The 23,966-nt window shown below is 43.2% G+C and overlaps 1 protein-coding gene across 1 annotated transcript in view; it reads right to left on the bottom strand.

The window, feature by feature from the left end:
- LOC145415675 (putative GPI-anchor transamidase) overlaps window positions 1-23,376 on the bottom strand; it is a 78,258-nt gene extending 54,882 nt beyond the window's left edge. The window contains exons 1-3 of the mRNA XM_080284891.1: window positions 23,290-23,376; window positions 21,084-21,241; window positions 7,338-7,473 (exon numbers count right to left, since the gene is read on the bottom strand). Coding sequence (XP_080141017.1) covers window positions 7,338-7,473; window positions 21,084-21,241; window positions 23,290-23,376 — 381 coding nt within the window. The remainder of the gene's footprint in view (window positions 1-7,337; window positions 7,474-21,083; window positions 21,242-23,289) is intronic.
- Window positions 23,377-23,966: the final 590 nt, after the last annotated feature.

Here is a 23,966-nt window from a genome sequence, read left to right as displayed (position 1 = left end):
ACCCTCCATCCTCTCCACATGGCCAAACTGAAACAAAATCTAATAATCTCGTTAGTTTCGAAAATTCACATGCACAGGAAGTAACTGGTGATATATATCAAATATACATCAACAGAATAGCCACCTATTGCAAGGTTTCTCATTTGAAGTTGCAAGGTGAAGTGCACTGACATTCATACTACAGTACAGTACAATAATACAATATATAGGGGTCTGGAAGCACATGCAAAATCCTGATTTATGAAAAGCATTGGTTATTTGTATGAATACACAAAACCCTGTGCTTCATACGTGGATAAGCTGACTGATTAATTAGTTTATCTATGAAGCAAGTACTTTTGGAAGAACACTTACCAGTAGGACTAATTCTGGCTATCAATGGCAATTTATAAAATTTGAAGCATGAATCTGTGAGGTGGTCTTAATAAAGATGATAAAATTTTGAAGTTATATTTTTAGTGAATTTACAATGCAGCAAAGCAAAATGCAGACAAAAATTTTTCAAGTAAACCCATTTTTGAAGTTAAGCTAAATCTGATGGAAGTTACTAAACAAGATATCTTCATGACTGCATTCATCTACATTTGTCCCATGTTTATCAGCAGCTCACTTTCCCAGCTCTGTTTTTTTCCATGTTTCTCACGAGCTCACTTTCCCAGCTCTGATTTTTGCCACATTTCTCACAAGCTCACCTTCCCAGCTCTGTTTCTTTCCATGATTCACACAAGCTCACTTTCCCAGCTCTGTTTTTTTTCACGTTTCTCACGAGCTTACTTTCCCAGCTCTGTTTTTTTCACACAGTACCCTGCAGATTTTCCCAGACAGTTACTCTGATTTTTGTGGGGTCTGGCAAGTGCCCACAATAGCCAAACAAGTTCCCCACACATATAAGGGCAATGTATTTCTCGAAAGGTTTTGTTCCCACTTGCCCAACCAGTCTGCCTACCCTGTGTTCAATCTCCCACCTCTTCCCCATACTACTTATCCCATAGCCACACCACTCTCCCCTCAACCTGAAGTAATGTTCTGGATAAACATGGAAACAGTGAGTTTTCCACTGTAAGGATTGTTTTCCACTAGCTTACCTGGCCAACCTGCTCCAAGCTCACCTCCCACTTCATCCCCTTTCCTGATGCACCCTTTGAGCCTCCCCTTTCCATCCAATCACCATATGAAAGTGCATGTATTTAGCCTGCAAAATGTGCAGAATGTTTCCTGCACACTAGACAATGCACCAGAACACCAAGAATCACTGGCATTCATGCATAAGAAGGTGGAGGTGATGTTTTTGTCTCTGGATACTATATCACTCATCCAGCTAATGGACCAGGGTGTGATTCATGCATTAAAACCCATATACCAAATTCAGTTCTATGTTTGCAGTCAACACGTCTTGTCGGTCAGGCTTACAGAGGTTAGGCAACGACATCAACAACACCATGATAATAATGATTCTTCACACAGCCTTAGATGACAATAGCACCCTTGAAGTGATGGGGTTTTGGAGGGAGGTTTACATCAATGGATTGCTTGACTGTGGGAAAAGAAGCACTGGGTGCCATAAAGTCTCAAACTGTGAATGCATGTTGGAAGCTACTGTGACCTGAATGTGCACATCACTTTGCTGGTTTTTCATTTGATGACATCACTACAGCGGCAGTGGTGAAAACAGTGGCTCTCAACACAAGATGTCTGTAACAAGGTTCCATGGACATGCTAGAGAATGAAGTTCTGGGACTCAATGACAGCCATGAGGGGAACCTGACCAATGATAGCTTACTGGAAATTGTTCACTCAACTTAAGCTACTGATGATGAAGCTGAAGAGGGTGCAGAAGAGAATGAAGAAGGCAAGGGTGAGATCAAGACCATGACCCTGGAGAGCCAAGGGGTTATTTCGAATGACTAAGTCAATGAAGGACTTTGTCAACGATGATGATCCTTGAATGGCTCAGGCTCTAAAAGCAGCACATGCTTTGTTGATGCGGATAAACCATACTGGACAATCATGGAAGACATACAGGAAACAGAAACAGCTTCCAATCACTACAGTATGTTCTTCGGTGGAGCCAAGAAAACCACTGAAGCCTCAGAAACATTGCCATTCCTTCTACCCTAGTCCAGTCAGAATCTGCCTCAAATCCTGCAGGCATCCACACTCCAGGTACCCCAGGTTGTATCCCTTCTCCTCCACCTAGTGACAAAGAGGAGGATGGAGATGACCCACCCCTCACGAGCTGATGAGGATAGTGTGAGGTTCTGTAACTTAGGCTTATCATGCCATGCAGTTACAGCTCATCGCTCATCTATCGTCATTAAGTGCACGGCTAATCATCATCATAATATATGTCGCTGCAGTCATCATCATCATCATCATCAGCCACCACAGTCATATGCTGGGTGTACAGCTCAGGAGGCAAATGTGAGTACTCATGTACATTTAACTATCCACCTGTGTATTTTACATTCATGCATTACTTATTCTACCTAAGTACACTAGATTACTGTACTGTGTTGATGAACCGCCTCAAAATATACTTTAAATGAGAAGAATCTGGCATCTGTTGATGTTTTGTGACACTGTACAGGGTTTGTAGGCCATCCCACAGTACCAGTAAAGTTCAATATATGCTTCAGATGGGTAGACTACAGCATCTGCTACCACTGTGAGGCACTGCAAAGAGTTCATAGGCCATTCTACAGCAAAATTACAGCCCAGCAGGGACTCAGCTGCTCTTATAGGGAGGTCAGTAAATTGCTTTCACAGAAATTTGTTTCCTGTGGGTGTCCATGTAACATGACCCCCACAAAAGACTGGGGATGTCTGTAGTGATGGAGATGTGGGAGTGTCAAATGCAGTGATGAAAATCTTATCAGTGTTAAATGTTTCTGGAAACAGTACTATCTAAGAAAAGCACTTGAGTCTCTATTAAAGGCCTGGGACAAGGTTAGTGACACCACAATTACTCCCATATGGCAGCTCTGGTATCCACAAGTGCACTCCTCACATGCAGACAGTGTTCCAGTCTCCCTAGTTAACTCCTGAGAATGTGCTCACAGCTGCATGGACACTACCTGATGGGGAGTTAGTAACAAAAGTGAAGATTCAGGAGTTGGCAAATGAGGCAGAGGTCAGGCTAGCAATCCCAGATGTAGTGATGGAAAAAATTTCAACAGACAATGTATGTTGGTGTTAGCACCCAGGTGAGAGTGAATGGAGATTTGAGTGATGAGTTTTCCATGAATGTTGATGTGCATCAGGATCAGTCTTGGGCTCATCACTGTTTACTGTGAGGCTTGATGCCCTCTCATGTGGCTTAAGAAATGGACTCCCCCGGGAGATGTTGTATGCCGATAATTTGGTGCTGATTGCTGAGAATGAAGGGAAGGCAGAGGAATGATTTAGGAAGAGGAGAGATGATATGGGGCACAAGGGCTTGAGAGTAAATGTGGATAAAACCAAGATGTTTGTATCTAGGGTTGGTGGTGGTACTGTCAAAGAAGTGGAAGAATGGCCATGTGCAGTTTGCCACAAAGTTGTGGGAAGTAATTCCATCTTGCACAGTGTTTGTGATAAGTGGGTGCATAAGAGATGTAGTGGTATTAGAGGTAGACTGCAAGACAATGCTGATTTCACGTGTGCCGTGTGTTGGGGAGAGCAAGTGGAGATTGTCAGGTGTGACAGGACTGATCTTGCTGGTGAGTCTCTTGACTGTGTGGAAGAGTTTTCTTACTTGGGAGACTTGTTATGTGATGAAGGTGGGGCTCTGTGGCTTGAATGAGGAGTGGTTGAAAGAAGTTCAGGGAGCTGTTATCTCTCCTGATGTTGAGAGGACTCTCCCTCCGTGCTATATCTTTGTATGTGGCATGTGTTTGAAGAGTAATGCTGCATGGTGGTGAGACCTGGGTGGTAAAGGAAGGATATCTGCAAGCTCAAACGTACAGAAATGACAATGATTTGATGGATGTGCTGCATGTCCTTGAATGTGTGACACCTAGAGGGGAGGGCTAAGTTCATGATGGATGAGTTAAGAGGAAGGATGGGACTGGAATGTAAAGGCAATGTGATGAGGAAAGGTAGACTGAGATGGTCTGGGCATGGGAAGAGGACGGGGGATGACAACTGGGTACACAAAGTGAGAAGTGTGAACGTTGGGGGTAGGTAACCAAGGCCAACACATGCAAGCTTGCTGAAGCATTTATATACAAAACAAAATGAAATGAACAATACCAATGACATTGAACAGCTCCCATCTCCAGATACAAATGACCATGAAGAGTCCTGCAGTTTGAGAGCTTTCAACAGTCTTCTATCTGTTGCTGCAACCTTAACCCCTATGTGCTAGGCTTATTTCAGCTCAGTCACCCTTCCCCTATGGGCATATTTCCCAAAATAGCCTTTCTTCAATGCTACATATCTGAGAGGGCATAGCAGTTAGGGAAACAAACTAAAGACCATATTACTCACCAACTCCTCTTGTGAAAGAAAGTATCCCCAGATCTGCAGATGGTCGCATTGATGTGTATGGACATGAAGAAGATGAGTAACTTTTGGGACTTGAAGCAGGATGTCTCGCGCGACCCCGACTTTGGCTTTGTTCTCGACGTGATAACTTCTCCAATATTAGATAAACTAGACACAGTGGTGTCCAAGGCATGCCCTATAGCACTATCACTGAGCCCTCTCCTAGCATCCTTGGGCAGATCCTTGGCAGGGGTGGATGAGGCAAGGGGTCCGCGTGAGTGGGAGCGGAATTGGACGAGGAGGTTTCAGAAAACATCATTCTACACCTGGCTAAGTCACACAGAAGACTGAGGTAGGCTTGTGTTAGGTGGCAGGCATCTCTCCCTACCCTTTGGTAACAAGATCAAATGGCAGGACATTCAAACTGTAATGAGATTGCATTTGCAGTTCCCACTGACACCCGGAAGTCTCCATCCACCCTTTTACCATTCGTCCATACCGACATCCGGCGCTTAGGATTAAAGAACAAGAGGTATTTAATGAGAAGTAACTGGCAAGAAAGAAATGAAGAGACTGCAATATAGATAACACTGCTCGTTATATATACAATTTACTAATAGATCGATATTGCCAGATTTGAGTATTACCTTCAATGCTACTAATATTCCCATCTCCAAAAGTATAATTTTCGGTGTCTCACTTAACAATGCCCTCAGCTGGACCTCTCATGTCAGATCACTTACTAAAACCACTTCAAAGAAACTTGGATTATTGTACAGAGTCCATAACTTCTTCACTGACGAGCAGTTAGCAAAATTTATAAGCCATGTGTGCTCTCAGCTTGAATATTGTTCACCCTTGTGGAGTGGATGTGGAGAGGTTGCATTAAAACAACTAAACAAAATTTAGAACAAAGCTGTTAGAATTACTAATAACCTTGCTATTGTAAATAATCTACCTCCCCTGCAAGTAAGAAGGAATGTTCCCTCCCTTGCATTATTTTACATACAGTACATTTTTAAGGCAAATGCTCAGACGTCCATTGTGCCAACTCTCCATGCCTTCCCTCGTGCTACACGGGCATCTGGTTCGCTCATAGCTGGAATGTCACACAGCCATATTGCAGAACTTCTGCCTATCAGAATTCTTTTATTCCTTGAACTGCATCTCTCTGGAACTCACTTCCCCAGGGTTGTTTCCCCCCAAACTTTAACCTACAGCTGTTCAAGTCCAATTGTTACAGATAGTTTATGAATGGAGGATGCCAGTAATCTGGTGTATGGATTATTTTTTTATTCATTTGTTTTTCCTTTCTCTGTTCTGTTTTATATATATATATATATATAAATTTAAAAAAAAAAGACTGGCACATATAAAAGGTGATCCATCAAAAACTGATTCTTATCACCTGCTACCCTGTCTCAGTCCAGCAGCCACTACTGGCCTGACCTCAAAAGTCAGCTAGTGATGATGATGACAATGTGGTGTCAGAGGTGCCTGCAGCTGACTCTGATGGATTTCTATTGGAGGCAGAGCAGCTGGGTAATGTCATCCAGGAAGCAGCTTGGCCACAAAACCAAGCTGGGGCATACTAGGTGCCTCACCCAGAGTTGGCACCACCTCCCTCCATCTTCACACCAAGCCAGTCTACCTTCACACTTTTGGTGAGCCACAGTGTGCTTTTAAATGTGCTCACCATTGTCTGATACTTTCAAGGCCACAGCCTAGGGTAGTTAGAGCAGGCATGGGTGGTTTCTTCAAGGGTGATTCTGGAGAAAGTTGGGACGGGCATAAATTCCTTTTTTCCCATAAGCTCTGTTCCATAACATGAATTTCTATAATGGAACACGGAAGTGGGAAGCAAACTGTCTTGTGCTGGATGTTCTCTACATGCACATACAATACTTTTAGACTGTCAGGCTTGATTAGTCCCTCTTTCAAAATTTTCAGTAATTCTTTTCCCAATCTACACTATCAATGCACATTCCTCAACAGTATCAATTACAGCTCACACTGTATGCTTTTTATATCCATGCTATACAGTACCAGAGCGTCATTTAGACTAATAATTACAGAAAGACCTAACTATAACAGACTAATTGGGGCCCAATCCATTCCGAAAAAAGTGAAATTCCAATAAAAGCGACATTTTGACTTCCCCCTGCTAACCCAGACTTCTTCCTATATATCAGACATTAGTCCGGATCACATCAACAGTTTTTAAATTGTTTTCATTATCACTGCAGTCATGTACTGTATTATACCTTCACTACAATAATCATGTGGTGTAATATATATATACAGCATAATAATACCGTACTGACGAACAGAGTGTATGTGAGTGAGGTGGAGGGGGGAAGAGGGACAGGGAGGCCGAGGATGAGATGGAGGGATGGGGTGGAGAGGTATATGAGAGAAGAGGGTGTGAGTTGGGAGCAGGGCAGTGAAATGGCGGGGGACAGGGTGACGTGGAGCCGATTTGTTTGTGGCCACCCCAAACGGGATTGAGGCGTCTGGCAATATAGATAGATAGATAGAATACCATACTATACACCGAGAGACATGTCTTTAATCTACCTTATTGTGGTGAACATGGCTGAAGTGGTCAGGCAGTCTGGACTGTTTCTGGCTTTATCGGACTTTTTCTGATATATAGGAATTTAGTCCAGTTGCTCCTTGATTCCAATAAAGGCAAATTCCTGTCTACTGAAGTCTGTTATATTGAGGTTTTACTGTACTGATATTTGCAGACTGATTAACTCTACATAGTAGACCTTCCCAGCAAATCTGCTGGTGACCTTAAAGTGTTAGAGCAGTTTCTTAAACATCTACTAAATGATCGAAGACACACAGTAATTATTACTCCAACATACCTCATAGCCCCTGTAGTCAACTTCCACATCTTCACCATAAACGTTGATGTGCTGATGAGCATTATTGAAGACAGTGGCTGGACGAGGGTTTCGGGGGTTGCATGCCATGTCATCTGCTACCATCAGAATTATCTGACTGCAACACAGAGGCACTTTATACTACAGTACAGTAGTCAGTTTGTGGATAAAAACATATTGCATGTAGGGCAGAAGTTCATGCCCCATTACTGCATATGGGGCATAAGTTCATGCCCCATCACAAAGAAACTGCCCTGGCCCACCTCACAACTGTTCACATACCATACATATATACATACATGATTTGCTGCCACTTTCAGGAGGAGAGGCCCTGCTCCCTATTGTCAAGGCTCTCTTGTACGGCAATTATTGATTTCTTGGGTAATAAATAAGTCAGTAGGAGTGTGAAAGATAAAAATGGTAAATTGACAGTGGAGAAGGGAGAAAATGCGAGCAGATGGAGAGAACATTTTAAGGAACTGTTAAACATAGAGAACGAAACTAATGTGAGTATAAGTGGCTGGGGAATGTCTGGGAGAAGGAGGGTGGTGAGAAGGGAGAAAGACATCAGTAGGATGGAAGTAGTGGAAGCAATGAAGAAAGTCAAAATGGGCAATGTCCCAGGAATTGTTGGAGTGTGTAGTGAAATGCTGAAGCATGGGGAAGAGATAGCAGTAGAATGGATATGGAAGATGTGCAGATTGGCCTGGGAGGATGGAATAGTCCCAGAGGACTGGAAGTCAAATATAATTATTCCCCTGTATGATCGGCCAAATAGCCTAAGTGATGACTCACTTTCTTTGAGTTTCAGACGAAACTCCCTGAGTCTGGCAACATTCACTTGATTGGGAGTAAGGAGACAGAAGCACTCTTTGCCTGCCATGCAAACATTATTTATGGTGCAAATAAAAACTAATCTTGTGAAAATATTAGTTTAGCATTTTTTTTTTTTAGATCAATAATAATTATATAAATAAAATGTGACATCTGGCATGTTTTCACCCATTGTCATGACTCACACCAGCAGTGTTACTAATGTAGTGATTTTCCTGCTATATCTAGGTTTTAAAAGCAATCTTGCTGGGAAAAATTTGAATTTCTACTGTATACCTGGCATTTTTTTAAAGACCTATGTAGCATTTTTTCTCCCATAATTTCCCTTAGTCTGGTGGATTTTTACCACTTCCTGGACCAATCTAGTGGATTTTTATAACCTTCCTTTGGCAACACTGAATGCCAGGCCTTATGTCAGTCATTATCACATGGGAGTGGATGTGTCTTGGCCTTTTGTCGCGATTCCCTCCCCCCCCTTTTTTTCACTACTGTACAATACTATTTGTCTTTATTTCTCTTCAATGTCCCACTCTTGCTTTTGACTATCACCCTCTCCCTCTTTGGTTCTTTCATGAAACTGCCATCTATCTCTCTATCTATTGCCAGACGCCATAATCCCGTAAGGGGTGGCCGTTTGACTTTGAGTTATTTATTTTACGGAAAGGGGCACTAACCCTCCACCAACCCACTTGTTGACACGTAGGGAGCACGTATGGTTTGGTTATATGGTTATCACCCAGCGTTGTAAATGGTTTCCTGATTTACAGGAAACCATTTGGCTTGTCACTCAATGTAAAGCCACCCGTAAAGGAAAGAAAAGCAATAAGAAGAGACAGGAAAGTTTTCGTTTTCGTTTTTGTTTTTAAAGGGTCCAACATGCTTGCATGCGTCGGCCTTGGTCACCTAATGACGGCTCTCCACGCTGCACGATCCATTGCAGCCTCCCTGTTCAGTCCCTTAACCCTGACGTCACACTTAATGACCTCGTCCCATGTCTTTCTCGGTCTACCCTTCATAACCCCACCCCCAATATTAACACTTCTCACCTTCCTCACCCAAGTATCATCCCCCATCCTCTCCACATGTCCAAACCATCTCAATCTACCTCTCCTCATCACAACACCAATACACTCCAGTCTCATCCTACCTCTCAACTCTTCCATCGTAAACCCAGCCCCTCCGGGCCTTGGACGCAGGGACGCACTGCACATCCACCTAATCATTGTCATTTCTGTACGTCTGAGCCGGCGAATATCTTCCTCCCTCACTGCCCAGGTCTCACTACCATACAGCATTACACTCCTAACACATGCTGCATACAAAGACCCCTTAGCACATAGGGAGAGTCCTTTCAATGTCAGGAGAGGCAAGAGCTCCCTGAACTTCTTCCAACCACTTCTCACCCTAGCCACAGAGCTAGCTCCAGCCCCACCTCCAGCACACAACATGTCTCCCAAATAACAAAACTCTTCCACACACTCAAGAGATTCACCAGCAAGTTCAATCCTTTCACAGCTGACAATCTCCACCTGCTCACCCCAACACGCCATACACATAAAATCAGCATTATCTCGCAGTCTACCTCTGATACCACTACATCTCTTATGCACCCATTTATCACACACACCGCACAAGATGGAATTACTTCCCACGCCCTTGTGGAAAAAATAGGAAGAGAGGAGGACAGACACAGAAAAATAATGATAAAGGCTAAGGAAGACGTAGGCAGCACTACATCAAGTGAGTGGATGATGGTCGCCACCACCTACCACTATACATACTTTATTACAGGCTGGAATTTCATCATGTGAAAAAAAAAGACCAATTTTCCCCCAACAATTGTACTAGTTTCACTACAGCGAATACCGGCAGATTAATCTGCTTTTTGATAGCAACATTGGCAGTTTGGGGGTTGTTCTCAAGCACAGGCAGTAATCTGTCTGTCTTGATCTTGTGTTGTGCGACGAAGGATTTTCTGTGTTCTGCCTCTCTCTATATCTCTTATCCATCTGTTAACTGCCCTTTTCTTGAAGTTCAGCTGCCAGGATACTTGACTTGCCGGGATAGTTGTTAATTAACCCTTACATGCTGGTTGATGTGTACAGCCATTACGATATGGGGCACGGAGCACCGCTCATTGACGTGTATAGCCGCAAGCATCTTCCTGCCACCCTTTGAACCTGCGACCATTTCCTATGACAACCATACGGTAGGTAGGTCCCCTAGGTACCCCACTGATGCGCGGCTCTGTCTGTACATGCCACTGGTAGAGTGTAGAGTGATGTCTTCCTCATCCTCTTCATCAGATTCTGTCCCCCCAAGCGCGGGGCCAATTGCATCATTAACCCCCGTGAAAGTCTTGCCCTTACCACCAGGGAAAGAGCTCAATGACAGTGCCACTGGTCGTGCCTTGGACGATACAGTGTCCTCACGTACTCTGAGTGAGAGTACTTCTTCTTAAGAAAGAAGAAGTTACTATGTGGAGAGTGGACTCTCTCACCCTCCGACCCCTTCCTGCTTGCAGATGCCTAAAATAGCTCTCAAACTTCTGCAGAAGGAGGGCAGGGCGTTCGACAGCAATAAGCTCACTGAAGAAAAGGAGGCTGATGACCCAGCATATCAGGCAGGTGAGCATGGAGTTGGCGGTCATCTGATAAATAAATGCCGACGAGCCATCTCGCCACCACTCTCGCAGCCTTCAAGAGTGGAATTTTCCGTATGGGCCCCATGTGGTGTGACTCAGCAGGCAGCATCTCCCCCCAGGGAAGGTCTGCATCAGGTGAGTCATCACTCCCATACTCCCCTACCTGACACACCTCTCCCTCTCCTTCCCCCTCACCCCTTGCCCGTGGGCGTGCGCACACTCTGAAAAGACGTGCTGGCCATGGCAAATGGCCCATTTTACCAGGTGTCAGCAGAGTTGATACCTTTGTATGGGAGGAAGGAGCAGGATTTGAGCCCTCAGTGCCTGTTTTCCATGAGGAAGGGTCACTGTTCAGGAGGATGAGTTTCCCCCCAGGCCCTGGACTATTAGCAACATTTTCAGAGCTACATTCACCACTGCAATTATGCAATACCTGGCGGATGAAACTAATTTCCACCAGGCTATGAGTGTGTGAGGGACTGGATACCTGTGGAGGTGAGGGAGTTGTTTGTGTGGCAAGCCCTTACCATGCTGATGGCGCATGTAAGAAAACATGTGCTCCATGATTACTGATTGGTTGGTGAACTCATGGGCACACCTGTCTTCAGTAAGTATATGGCTCGTGACAGGTTCCTGGCAATCCTGAGGTGCCTGCATTCCAACAGAAATTATGGGCCTGCACCGAATGACAGGTTATGGAAAATTAGACCCATTCTGACAATGCTCAAGGAGTCATTTTCCAGGGTTTTCTGTCCACTTCAGAAAGAGGTTAATGACGAGTCGCTGGTGTTATTCCGGGGCAGGTTGGCATTTATTCAGTATGTGCCATCCAAGCATCAACGCTTTTGGACTAAAATTTTTTGCCCTTTGCGACTGCAAAACTGGATATGTGCTTGATGTGATAGTTTATTCAGCTACGGATGTTGATATACCTAGTGACGATCCTCATGATTTCTATGCATCAGTTGTGAAAGTGTTGATGGAAAGGTATTTCAACGAGCAACACATTCTGTACACCAATAATTATTACACGGCCCCGGCACTGACCAAGTATTTGCTTGAACACGGTACTGGAACCTGTGGAACAGTCCGGGCAAACAGAAACATTTTCCCTGTACAAGTATTCCCAGCAAATACTGAGCAAGGTGCCCTTCTTACCAAGAAATGTGACAAAATGTTAGCCCTTCTCTGGCATGACAAGAGACGAGTAAACATGTTGTCAACAGTACATAAGGGTGTGTTTGAGGAAACAGGAAAGACAGACTACAGGACCGTGGAACCCATGTTGAAGCCAGATGCTGTCAACGATTATATCATCAACATGCAGCATGTTGAAAAGTCGGACATGCTGATTGGTGAGGATGACCGCCTTCTTAAGTCCTGCCAGTGGTACAAGAAAGTGTATTTACATCTTCTTGATATCGCCATCCTGAACAGTTTCATACTGTTCAAGGAGGTCGTGAAACCTCTCTCTCCATGAGAGTTTGAGAGAGAGCTTGCATGTGAACTCCTTGAAGAGTATTCAACTGCTCACATACCAGGTACAAGGCAGGGGACGCAGACAACACCTACAACTGACAGGCTAAGCTGTGCTGAGCATTTCCGGCAGCACAGGCTGATAGAGATTGGCCGTACAATTGCAGGTCGTCAGGCATTAAGGTGGTGCCACATCTGCAACATACCAAACGCCATCCCCCAGCACAAAAAGAGACAGCCTACCAATGTGTTAAGTGCAAGGCCCCCCTATGCCCTAAATGTTTTAACAAGTATCACTCTAACCATGAGTACTGAGCAGGTGTGTGGGAAATTGTAAAGAATAAACAGGTATGCACAAGTGTGTAATTTTTTATACATAGTGTGTGAAATGTCTATCTATCTATCTATTGCCAGACGCCTCAATCCCGTTTGGGGTGGCCACAAACAAATCGCCTCCAAGTCGCCCTGTCCCCCGCCATTTCACTGCCCTGCTCCCAACTCACACCCCCCTCTCTCATATACCTCTCCACCCCATCCCTCCATCTCATCCTCGGCCTCCCCCTCCCTCTTCCCCCCTCCACCTCACTCACATACACTCTCTTCGTCAGTCTTTCACCCTCCATCCTCTCCACATGGCCAAACCACCTCAGTGTGTTCCTCATAACGCTTCCTATCACATCCACATCCACACCACAATGCTCCTTTATATCCTCATTCGTCAGCCTGTCTCTCCACGTGACTCCACAGGCTCCTCTTAAATAACTCATTTCCACTGCTCTCACTCTTGATTTGTGTCCTTCCAACAATGTCCAAGCTTCACTTCCGTACGTTAGAGTTGGTATCACAATACTGTCATGTAGTAACTTTTTCACTTCCATGCTCACTTCCCTGTTTCTTATCACTGCTTTCAAAGAACCAGCAACCTTTCTTCCCTGCTGTACCCTTTCAAGCACTTCACCCTCCAAACCTCCATCCTTACTCATCACACTACCCAAATACTTAAATGTACTCACATTTTCCAATTCCTCACCATCTAACCTCGCTGTACATTCACTAACTTCACCTCTCTCAAAGACCATCACTTTACTCTTCCCTACATTCACTTTAGGTTCCGTTTCTTACACACTCTCTCAAACTCATCCACCAAGCCTTGCAGCTCCCCTTCGTCTTCACTCAACAACACAGTATCATCTGCAAACAACAGTACAGGGAGTTTCCAAACACTATCCTCTCTCACCAGGGCCACTCCAACATCCTCTACCCTGTGAAATGTAAGATATTATAATTTATTTCTGGTAAGTGTTATGATATAAATGTTTTACAATAACGTTAAGTGTTATGATATAAATGTTTTACAATAACTTTTACATGTGCAATGCAATAAGTGTTGCTGTTTATGGTTACTGGTGAAACAATGATTGGAAATACCTTGAGCTAGCCTACCTGTTACATGAAAGGGTACAGCAGGGAAGAAAGGTTGCTGGTTCTTTGAAAGCAGTGATAAGAAACAGGGAAGTGAGCATGGAAGTGAAAAAGTTACTACATGACAGTATTGTGATACCAACTCTAACGTACGGAAGTGAAGCTTGGACATTGTTGGAAGGACACAAGTCAAGAGTGAGAGCAGTGGAAATTAGTTATTTAAGAGAAGCCTGTGGAGTCACGTGGAGAGACAGGCTGACGAATAAGGATATAAAGGAGCGTTGTGGTGTGGATGTGAATGTGATAGGAAGCATTATGAGGAACACACTGAGGTGGTTTGGCCATGTGGAGAGGATGGAGGGTGAGAGACTGACGAAGAGAGTGTATGTGAGTGAGGTGGAGGGGGGAAGAGGGAGGGGGAGGCCGAGGATGAGATGGAGGGATGGGGTGGAGAGGTATATGAGAGAGGGGGGTGTGAGTTGGGAGCAGGGCAGTGAAATGGCGGGGGACAGGGCGACTTGGAGGCGATTTGTTTGTGGCCACCCCAAACGGGATTGAGGCGTCTGGCAATAGATAGAGAGATAGAGCAGACGAGAAAGAATTACCTGGTTGGCTATAACTAATTTTTTTCCCCTCATTACACAGAAAATAATGCTGAATATGTGAGCATAAGTATATTTGTGATGTGAAGTGCAAATAATGTAAGTTATGTATAACACTGGTAATATTTTCATGATGCCCCTGAGTAGTATTAATCAGCCACAGTTTTAGTATAAGTAATTACCTCATACTCAACCATACTGTGTGGAACAGCCACAGCATTTACTTTTCAAAGTGCAATTACCCATAATCGCAAAGTCAAGTGCAAGTATAAGTGTCTTAGTAGAGGAAAATTTTTATATTTGACACAAGAACTGAGTACAGAAAATCAAAGAGCTGTTCTTTTTTCATACACCTACAGGGCACAGTGGCACTATGGAATGGGCGGAAAACTCTATGGGGAGCCACATGAACAGGGTGATGACTCATCCTTATGACAGTGAGTAAGGGAAAGTCAAAGATTGAGTGGAAAATTCCAAATTCCTTCAAAGGATGCCCAGGCAGTGTTACAATCACTGATCCTGCCTGTGCTGCCAATGCCAGCTAACGAGTCCAAGGTCACTGCCAGTGGCATGTGCTCAGAAGCAGCCTGCCATAACACGAAAAACCAGTCATCTTCAACTTATCCTTACTCATTGATGGGACAACCTGGAGACCTGGGGATACTCTCATTTCAAAGGGGAAGAGTTGGTGAGTCTTATATATATTTATTGTTTTCTCTACCTATTATAGTTCAGCAGATATTAGGGTTTGAAGTAAGGGTATTTTTTCCAAAATCACGGAAATCCTCCATAGGGAGGAGTCGGCAATGTCGGAAAAAAACCCGCGTGTGGGGGTTAAAGAGCAATAATCTGCTCACACTCAGAAGCTGTAATTTCGTATCGATGATCCGTCTTGCTTATAACGCTCACGACTTATACTCCCCCAGTATCCCTGCTTGTCGTAAAAGGCGACTAAAAGGGTTGGCGGAGGGTTAGTGCCCCTCCCCGGAAAACAACTAACTAAAAAAACAAACAAGAAGCCTCGGACAAGGACTGACCAAACGATGACGACCCAGGACCGGACAAAGGACTTGGTAATGAGTACATGGAATGTAAGAGGAGCAAATGATGAGGTGAAAGAGAGAGAGATTGTCCAGGTGCTTGAGGGTGCGAAAGTGGATGTATGTGGAATAACTGAAACAAGATGGAGAGGAGAAAGTGTGAGAGAATGGGAGTAAGGATGGGGTATATGTGCAGGAGTAGATGAGAATGAGAGGGCAAAGGAAGGAGTGTGTATAGTTGTGAGTAAAAGATGGAAGAAGAGCATAAGAGAGTATGGATCAGTTGGGTCAAGGATTGTGTGGGTAAAGTTGAAAGTTGGAATACAAATGTGGGCGATTGTGTGTGTGTATGCGCCAACGCAAGATCGTGCTAGAAGAGTGAGAGAAGAGTTCTGGACAAATGTGGAAGTGTGCATGGAAAAGTTTGGAAGGAATGAGAGAGTGTTTCTGATTGGTGATATGAATGGTAAAGTTGGTAATGTGAAGGTGGATGGAATAGTTGGTGAGTGGGGTGTGCCTGCCGAGATAGATGAGAATGGGAGTGCGTTAGTGGACATTTGTGCTGGGAGGGGGTTGGTGATAGCCAATACCCTCTTCAGGCATAAAATGATCCACAGGTATACATGGCGAGTGATGAGAAGGGTGGGTGGTGAACTGAATGAAAGGAAGGCAATGATTGATTATGTGTGTGTGGATGAAAGGATGCGAAGATGTGTAAAGGATGCAAGAGTGTATAGAGGTTGGGGTAGTGGACTTTCTGACCACTACTTGGTGGTGGCCAGAATTAGGATGCAAGTGAGATGGAGGAATAGAAGAAGGGAAAGACGAGAGGAAGGAGTAGTTGCAAGGAGAGTGGAAAGGTTACAAGAGGATGAGAAAAACGCAGAGTATAAGAGAGAAGTGGAGGAATGATTGGGCAAATATGAATTGGAGCAGATGGGAGACGTGGAAGGTGTGTGTAAGATATTTACAGAAGAAATATGTGCAGCATGTGATGTGGTATGTGGAAGGAAGAGAAGACGGAGGGGGGTGCAAGGAACAGCGTGGTGGACTGAAGAGGTGAAACAGGCTGTGGCACAAAAGAAGAAAGCATTCAATGAATGGGTGAGAAATAGGGGCGTGGAAGAAGTTGAGAGGCGGAAGAGAGAGTTATATGTGGAAAGGAAGAGAGAGGTGAAAAGATTAGTAAGAGAGAGTAAGAAGAGAGTGGATGAGGAATTTGGAAGGAATTTGAGTGTAAAGTGGAGGGACTGTAAGAAAATGTTCTGGAGAGAAGTGAAAAGAGTAAGACAGGGTGGAAGTGAAGTTAGCAGGGGAGTGAAAGATAAAAATGGTAGATTACTAGTGGAGAAGGGAGAAAAAGTGAGCAGATGGAGAGAACACTTTAAGGAATTGTTGAATGTAGAGGATGGAAGTAATGCGAGTATAAGTGGCTGGGGAATGGCTGGGAGAAGGAGGGAGGTGAGAAGACAGGAAGAAATCAGTAGGATAGAAGTTGTGGAAGCAATGAAGAAAGTTAAATCGGGGAAAGCCCCTGGAATTGATGGAGTGTGTGGTGAAATGCTGAAGCATGGGGGAGAGATAGTAGTAGAATGGATGTGGAAGATGTGCAGATTGGCCTGGGAGGAAGGTAGAGTCCCGGAGGATTGGAAGTCAGGTATAATTATTCCCTTGTTCAAAGGAAAAAGGGAAAAAGAAGTGTGTGGTAATCATAGGGGCATTTGTCTTCTTAGCATAATAGGAAAAGTGTATGGTAGGATACTTATAGACAGAGTTAGAGAAAAACAGAGAAATTAGTTGGGGAAGAACAGGGAGGCTTTAGGAAGGGAAGAGGTTGTGTAGATCAGATATTCATTCTTAGATCTTTAGTGGAAAAGTTTCTAGAGAAGGGAAAGAAGTTGTATGTGGCTTTCATGGATTTGGAGAAAGCATATGACAGGGTGGACAGACAAGGATTGTGGAAAGTGTTAAGAATATATGGAGTAGATGGGAAGTTGTTGAATGCTGTGAAGAGTATGTACGATGGTGCGAAGGCTGCAGTGCGTGTGGATGGTGAACTAAGTGAATTTTTCTCTTTGAAAGTTGGTCTGAAACAGGGATGTGTCATGTCTCCATGGTTGTTCAATCTGTACATGGATGGGGTAATAAAAGAGGTACAAGGTAGGGTAGTGGATGTTGGAGTGGCCCTGGTGAGAGAGGATAGTGTTTGGAAACTCCCTGTACTATTGTTTGCAGATGATACTGTGTTGTTGAGTGAAGACGAAGGGGAGCTGCAAGGCTTGGTGGATGAGTTTGAGAGAGTGTGTAAGAAACGGAACCTAAAGGTGAATGTAGGGAAGAGTAAAGTGATGGTCTTTGAGAGAGGTGAAGTTAGTGAATGTACAGCGAGGTTAGATGGTGAGGAATTGGAAAATGTGAGTACGTTTAAGTATTTGGGTAGTGTGATGAGTAAGGATGGAGGTTTGGAGGGTGAAGTGCTTGAAAGGGTACAGCAGGGAAGAAAGGTTGCTGGTTCCTTGAAAGCAGTGATAAGAAACAGGGAAGTGAGCATGGAAGTGAAAAAGTTACTACATGACAGTATTGTGATACCAACTCTAACGTACGGAAGTGAAGCTTGGACATTGTTGGAAGGACACAAGTCAAGAGTGAGAGCAGTGGAAATGAGTTATTTAAGAGGAGCCTGTGGAGTCACGTGGAGAGACAGGCTGACGAATGAGGATATAAAGGAGCGTTGTGGTGTGGATGTGGATGTGATAGGAAGCGTTATGAGGAACACACTGAGGTGGTTTGGCCATGTGGAGAGGATGGAGGGTGAAAGACTGACGAAGAGAGTGTATGTGAGTGAGGTGGAGGGGGGAAGAGGGAGGGGGAGGCTGAGGATGAGATGGAGGGATGGGATGGAGAGGTATATGAGAGAGGGGGGTGTGAGTTGGGAGCAGGGCAGTGAAATGGCGGGGGAAAGGGCGACTTGGAGGCGATTTGTTTGTGGCCACCCCAAACGGGATTGAGGCGTCTGGCGATAGATAGATAGATAGATTTCGTTTTCACATGTAAATATCAACCCGCATAGAGATTTATATGTGGATACTAATTTATTTTTAAATGTTTATTTTTCTGATTTGATGACACTCATGATTCTGACATCACCATTATCTGTGGGTTTTATTTTATGGGATATTTTTCTTTCAGTATTGTTGATTTAGGATGCAAAATAAGTACTTAGAGACTTTCTCTGCATTTTAACCCTGAAACAGTTGAGCAATAGGCTGCGCATTTCACATTCTTTCATACGGCTAAGCCTCAACTTTAGTTTACTGTGGTTTTCCCTTACATATTGTGAGACATACACATGGTAACAACAATGAATAACTGTTTTTTGGCGGTGTTTACCTACGGATTGCTCTTTCCAGTGTGCAACGTAGGAAATACAACTAGGCCATGGCAGTTGCCAGATACCACTTTCTGAGTGAAAGGTACTGAGAAGCAGGTCTTTACTCTTTTGGGTGTTTGTACAAAGGAAAAGAGGAAAAAGAAGTGTGTCGTAACCACAGAGGCATCTGTCTTAGTGTAACAGAAAAAGTATATGGTACGATACTTACTGACAGAGTCAGAGAAATAAGGAAGGAATTAGTTGGTGAAGAACAAGGAGGTTTGAAAGAAGAAGTTGTGTATATCAGATATTCATCCTTAGGTCTTTAGTGGAAAAGTTTCTAGAGAAGGGAAAGAAGTTGTATGCAGCTTTCATGGATTTAGAAGGTACTGGTACTGTATATGACAGAGTGGATAGATGAGGAATGTGGAAAATACAGTATTAAGAATACATGGAGTAAATGGGAAGCTGTTGAATGTCAAGAAGAGTATGCATGAGGGTGCTATGGTTGCAGTGCACGTGGATGGTGAGCTGCGTGAATTTTTCTATCTGAATGTTGGATTGAAACAGGGATGTGTCATGTCTCCAAGGGTGTTCAATCTGTACTATATATGGATGGGGTTATAAAACAGATACAAGGTAGGGCACTGGATATTGGAGCAGACCTAATGAGTGAAGGCAGTGTTTGGAAACATCTTGTTCTGTTGTTCGAAGATGATACTGTATTGTTAATTGAAGATGAAGGGGAACTGCTTGGCTTGGCAAATGAGTTTGGTAGAGTAAGAAACGGAGTCTAAAGGTGAATGTAGGGAAGAGTAAAGTTATGGTCTTCAAGATATATGATGTCACTGAATGGAAAGTGAGGTTGGATGATGAGGAAATGAAAAATGTGAGTGCATATAATTACTTGGGTAGTGAAATGGGTAAGGATGGAAGTTTGGAGGATGACGTGCTTTAGTACAAGAGGGAAGAAAGGCTACTGGTTCTTTGAAAAGCAGTAACAAGAAATAGGAAAGTGAGCATGGAAGGTAAAAAAGTCACTGTGCAATAGTATTGTGTTACCAACTCTAATGTATGGAAATGAAGCTTGGACCTCATTGGAAGGACACAGGTCGTGAGTGAGAGTAGTGGAAATGAGTTATCTGAAAGGAACATAAGGAGTTACATGGAGAGAGAGATTGACAAATGAGGAAGTGAAGGAGCATTGTAGTGTGGATGTGACAGAGAGCATTAGGAGAAATACAATGAGGCGACTTGGCCATGTGGGGAGCATGGAAAGCAAGAGACTAACAAGGTGAGAAACAGTTATGTAAGTGAGGTGGCATGGGGGAAGAGGCTGAGGATGAGATGAAGGGTATGAGAAAAAGGTGAGTACGCTGGGGGGAAGGTAGCAAAATAACGGGGAACAGGGCAACATGGGGTTAATTTGTTTGTGACCACCCTTTTTGCGATTGAGGCATCTGGTAACAGACAGACAGATAAACCGTCCGTCTTGGAGGTGCTTGCCGCCAAAATCTCTCCTGGTTTTGGGTGAAGGATGGGTATTACATTCTCTCCTTGGCTTGTTCAAGTGACATTGGTCATGAGGCAGGGACAGAACACTTCCTTTGCCAAGTGAGTAGGCTTCCTTAGTCTGATCCAACTTTAATGTATACCGTACAGTAAAAGTCCAATTCTTCGGCATCCAATTCTCCAGCAAATCTGACATTTCGGCAGTTTTGAGAAATAGTCCCATTTACGAAAATCTCTGATTGTTCGGCAGATTTTCCGATCTTTTTCGTCCCCGCTACTGCTGGGGACTTCTTCCAGCAGTAGCAGACTCCAATCAACCCCTTCTATTGTACATATGTAAATAAGGAACCTACTATAAGTTTAGGTAAGTGCATGTGAACTTGTAGGCCTACTGTATCATTACATTTATATACAGTATGTTCACTAATTTCTTTATTTTTCATATTCATGTATAGTACTGTACTGTATTCATTACAGTATTGTACAGTATCAAACAGTATACAGTACTCTCTCCAAACACATTTGTAATGATATGAGTAGTGATGATAATGTTCACCAAAACATATAAGGTACTGAGTGGGTAGGGTTTTTGATAATTCGGAAATTTTGATATTTCGGCACTTGCCTGGTCCCATAGATGCCGAAAAATAGGACTTCTACTGTATTATATATATATATATATATATATATTTTTTAACACTGACTTTTCCTGCTATGTTGCCTAGAATAGTTTCTTTGATCAATCACTGAATATCATGGACTGCAAACTCATGCTGACAGCCAACTGATAGGCAGCACACACAGGTGTAATCCTTCTAGCTGTCTCACCTGTCTGGGATACCAAGTCTCTTGACTGAGCGATACATTGAAAGGACATTGGCAACATGGCGGTAGTTGAACCAGAAGCGGGATGTGTCTACAAGTACTGCCCAGTTGTTGGTGTGAGTCCGACCCTTCACATACCCACTCCCTCCACTACCATCTTCCTGCACAATAACACATGAGATCACCACAATGTACAACTACAAAATGATATGGTAGTAACACATTTCATACTTATCATAATACAGTACAGTACTGTACCATCATCATTAGTAACGACTGGGACAGCCTATTTTACATTTACCACAATATCATCATCCCAGCTTTAATTCCCAAATAAATGATGGGGTGATGCTGTATGGAAAATGAAAGAGAAAGCACATAAGTATAATTATCAAACAGCATGCTCATAGTAACCGAGATGAACAATCATGTTCACATCACCAAAGTTTTTAAAATTCTGGCTCTGTCTCAAATGTAGACCTTATCTGTGACATGTTTTTCTTTTTTCATGCACTATACTGTACATACACCTTTACACTAGTGATATAGTGTTAATCAGTCAGTTATTGAGTAAAAACGTAACTCATCAAGAATATCTCCATACATATATACTTAATTCATCCATTTTGATCCCCTGTGAGTTCCACAGCTAAACACAATACTGTGAACACAGCAAAAATATAATTTATGGTAGCATTTTTATCCTTACATCTATGAAACCTTTCCTTACAGAGGTAGGTGGTGACAACCATCATCCACTCGCTGGATATAGTGCTGCCTACTTCTTCCTTCACCTTTCATCAATCTTTTCTAAGTCTGCCTTCATCTTCTCTAATTTCTGCCATCCTTGCTGTCACATTTTATTACGGTACTCTTCTTTCCACTTTAGGTGGTTCTAGACTGAGTAATAGGTAAAATGGTTTCTTGTAACCAAGGAAACAATTTACAGTTCTGGGTGGTGATGGTATAACCAAATATGTGGATGATGTGGAGCTTGCTATGATACCTCTCTTAACTGGGTGGAGACACAAATGCAGCATCTATCCAGGAGCCAAACCTCCATATATTTTTCTGTGCCTTGCTGTGACAAGGTGCTGTCTACCACAAGGAGACATCAGTCCACTGAATGGAAAGGCCCTGCAGGGGTGGCTGTTTGCCTGATGTTGATAGATTTATTCATCCTGACAGACTGGGGTTGAGCAATAACAACAAGAACATCAACTTCTTTTCTCAGGTATAAACATAAGCAAAATATTACATACACTGTAACTAGAAGGTTTACCAAATATTGATATGACTATGGTACAATAGCTACAGTTCAGAATTCTATTCTTAAAAAGAAAAAAGAAAAAAAAAAAAAAAAAAAAAAAAGACAAACAGGCAGACAGATGGATATAGATAAGGATACAGTACTAGTTCAATATGCTTTAGGAAGTGGGAATCATAAGGTATGAAGGTTGGAGACACGCATAAAAGCTATTGTGCGATAAATGACTACCGGTACATGGCTGTGCTAATGGTGCTGCAGCCATATGGAAAACAACATAGAAAGCTTGAAGGTGACTGGCTACCACTGACTCTCAAAAGCACTACTACCATAATAGTGACATAAAGTCACTCAAAAAAGTATCAGCCCCATTACAGCATGTATTAATCTGAAACATACAGAAAGCATTATGGTAAATGGGGCATCCTGCAATTGTAAATGCAAATACTGTCGTTGGAAATTATTAGGACACAAAATTGCACTGAATGACCCATTTATCATTCTTGACACACCCAGGTTAGGAAAATAATCTGTCTGCAGAACTCGCTCATTTTCACATCCACCGAACCTCAGAGGAGGCCATACATTTTTAACTAACTGTACATTTAACATACTCTAATCCTGTGTGTGTGTGTGTGTGTGTGTGTGTGTGTGTGTGTGTGTGTGTGTGTGTGTGTGTAATGTAGCCAAAAGTGGAAAAAGGATTTTGATGAAACTTGGTAGGATGACTGGAAATGGGTCCCAGATGGGCCAGTTTAAATTTTGTTGACTGAAATTTTCTGAAGGGGTGCTTTGGCCTATAATAATTAACCCCACAGGTGGTACAGGTCACAGATGCAAGAAAATATGACAGGGCATTCCCATGAAGTTTCATGAATCTCTGGGAGTGTGAGAAAGAACAGCTCTCATATGGACAAGTGCTGAATGGCACAGTGGGCCCACGAGGTGCTTGTGTACAATGTCTACAATCATGGTAACTAAACACACACCAGTCTTGGGAAGCTCAATCACAGGTACAATAAGCCCCATGGAAGACTCACAGTATTGTACGGTAGTCTTCTTATGCACCACGGCCCTGATTCAGTAATAAACTTACAATCAACTGCCTCATGTAACTAAGATTAGTTTTTGCAGGAAGGCCAAGGAAAGGGGAATGCACCCTTTTCCAGTGTATGTGAACCGGTACCTTATTTTTCATTCAAAAACAAATAAAAATTACAACACGGCATAAACAAGAAGGGGTGCCAAGACACAGTAAACCTGTCCCCGGCAGTCATTTTTGTGCTGACATGTAAACACAACAGGATATCTAGTCAGAGATGTCACATATCAAATTTGGTGTAAATTAGGTGAAAATTCACAATTTTATGCCCATTTGAAATTTTAGGCCTCAACCATCTGACAATGACCCCCCTGATGTAATGAGGCATGCTATAGGATGCAGATTTCGAAGATGCACCTTTAAGTTTTGGCTTCATGTCAAAATAATGAATTTGAAAGGAGTTATGGTGAAAAAACATTTTTTTTTTTTTTTTTTCACATTACCTGGACCTACAGCCTGGAAGAAACATGGAAATATCAAGGAGAGAGGTAGACCAGAAGAGCAGAGGAGGAGAGTA

The sequence above is a fragment of the Coenobita brevimanus genome, chromosome 103 (assembly GCF_032717465.1).
Source record: "Coenobita brevimanus isolate Jiangsu-jjx chromosome 103, ASM3271746v2, whole genome shotgun sequence".
NCBI classification, from domain to species: domain Eukaryota; kingdom Metazoa; phylum Arthropoda; class Malacostraca; order Decapoda; family Coenobitidae; genus Coenobita; species Coenobita brevimanus.
This window is presented reverse-complemented; position numbering and strand designations above follow the sequence as displayed.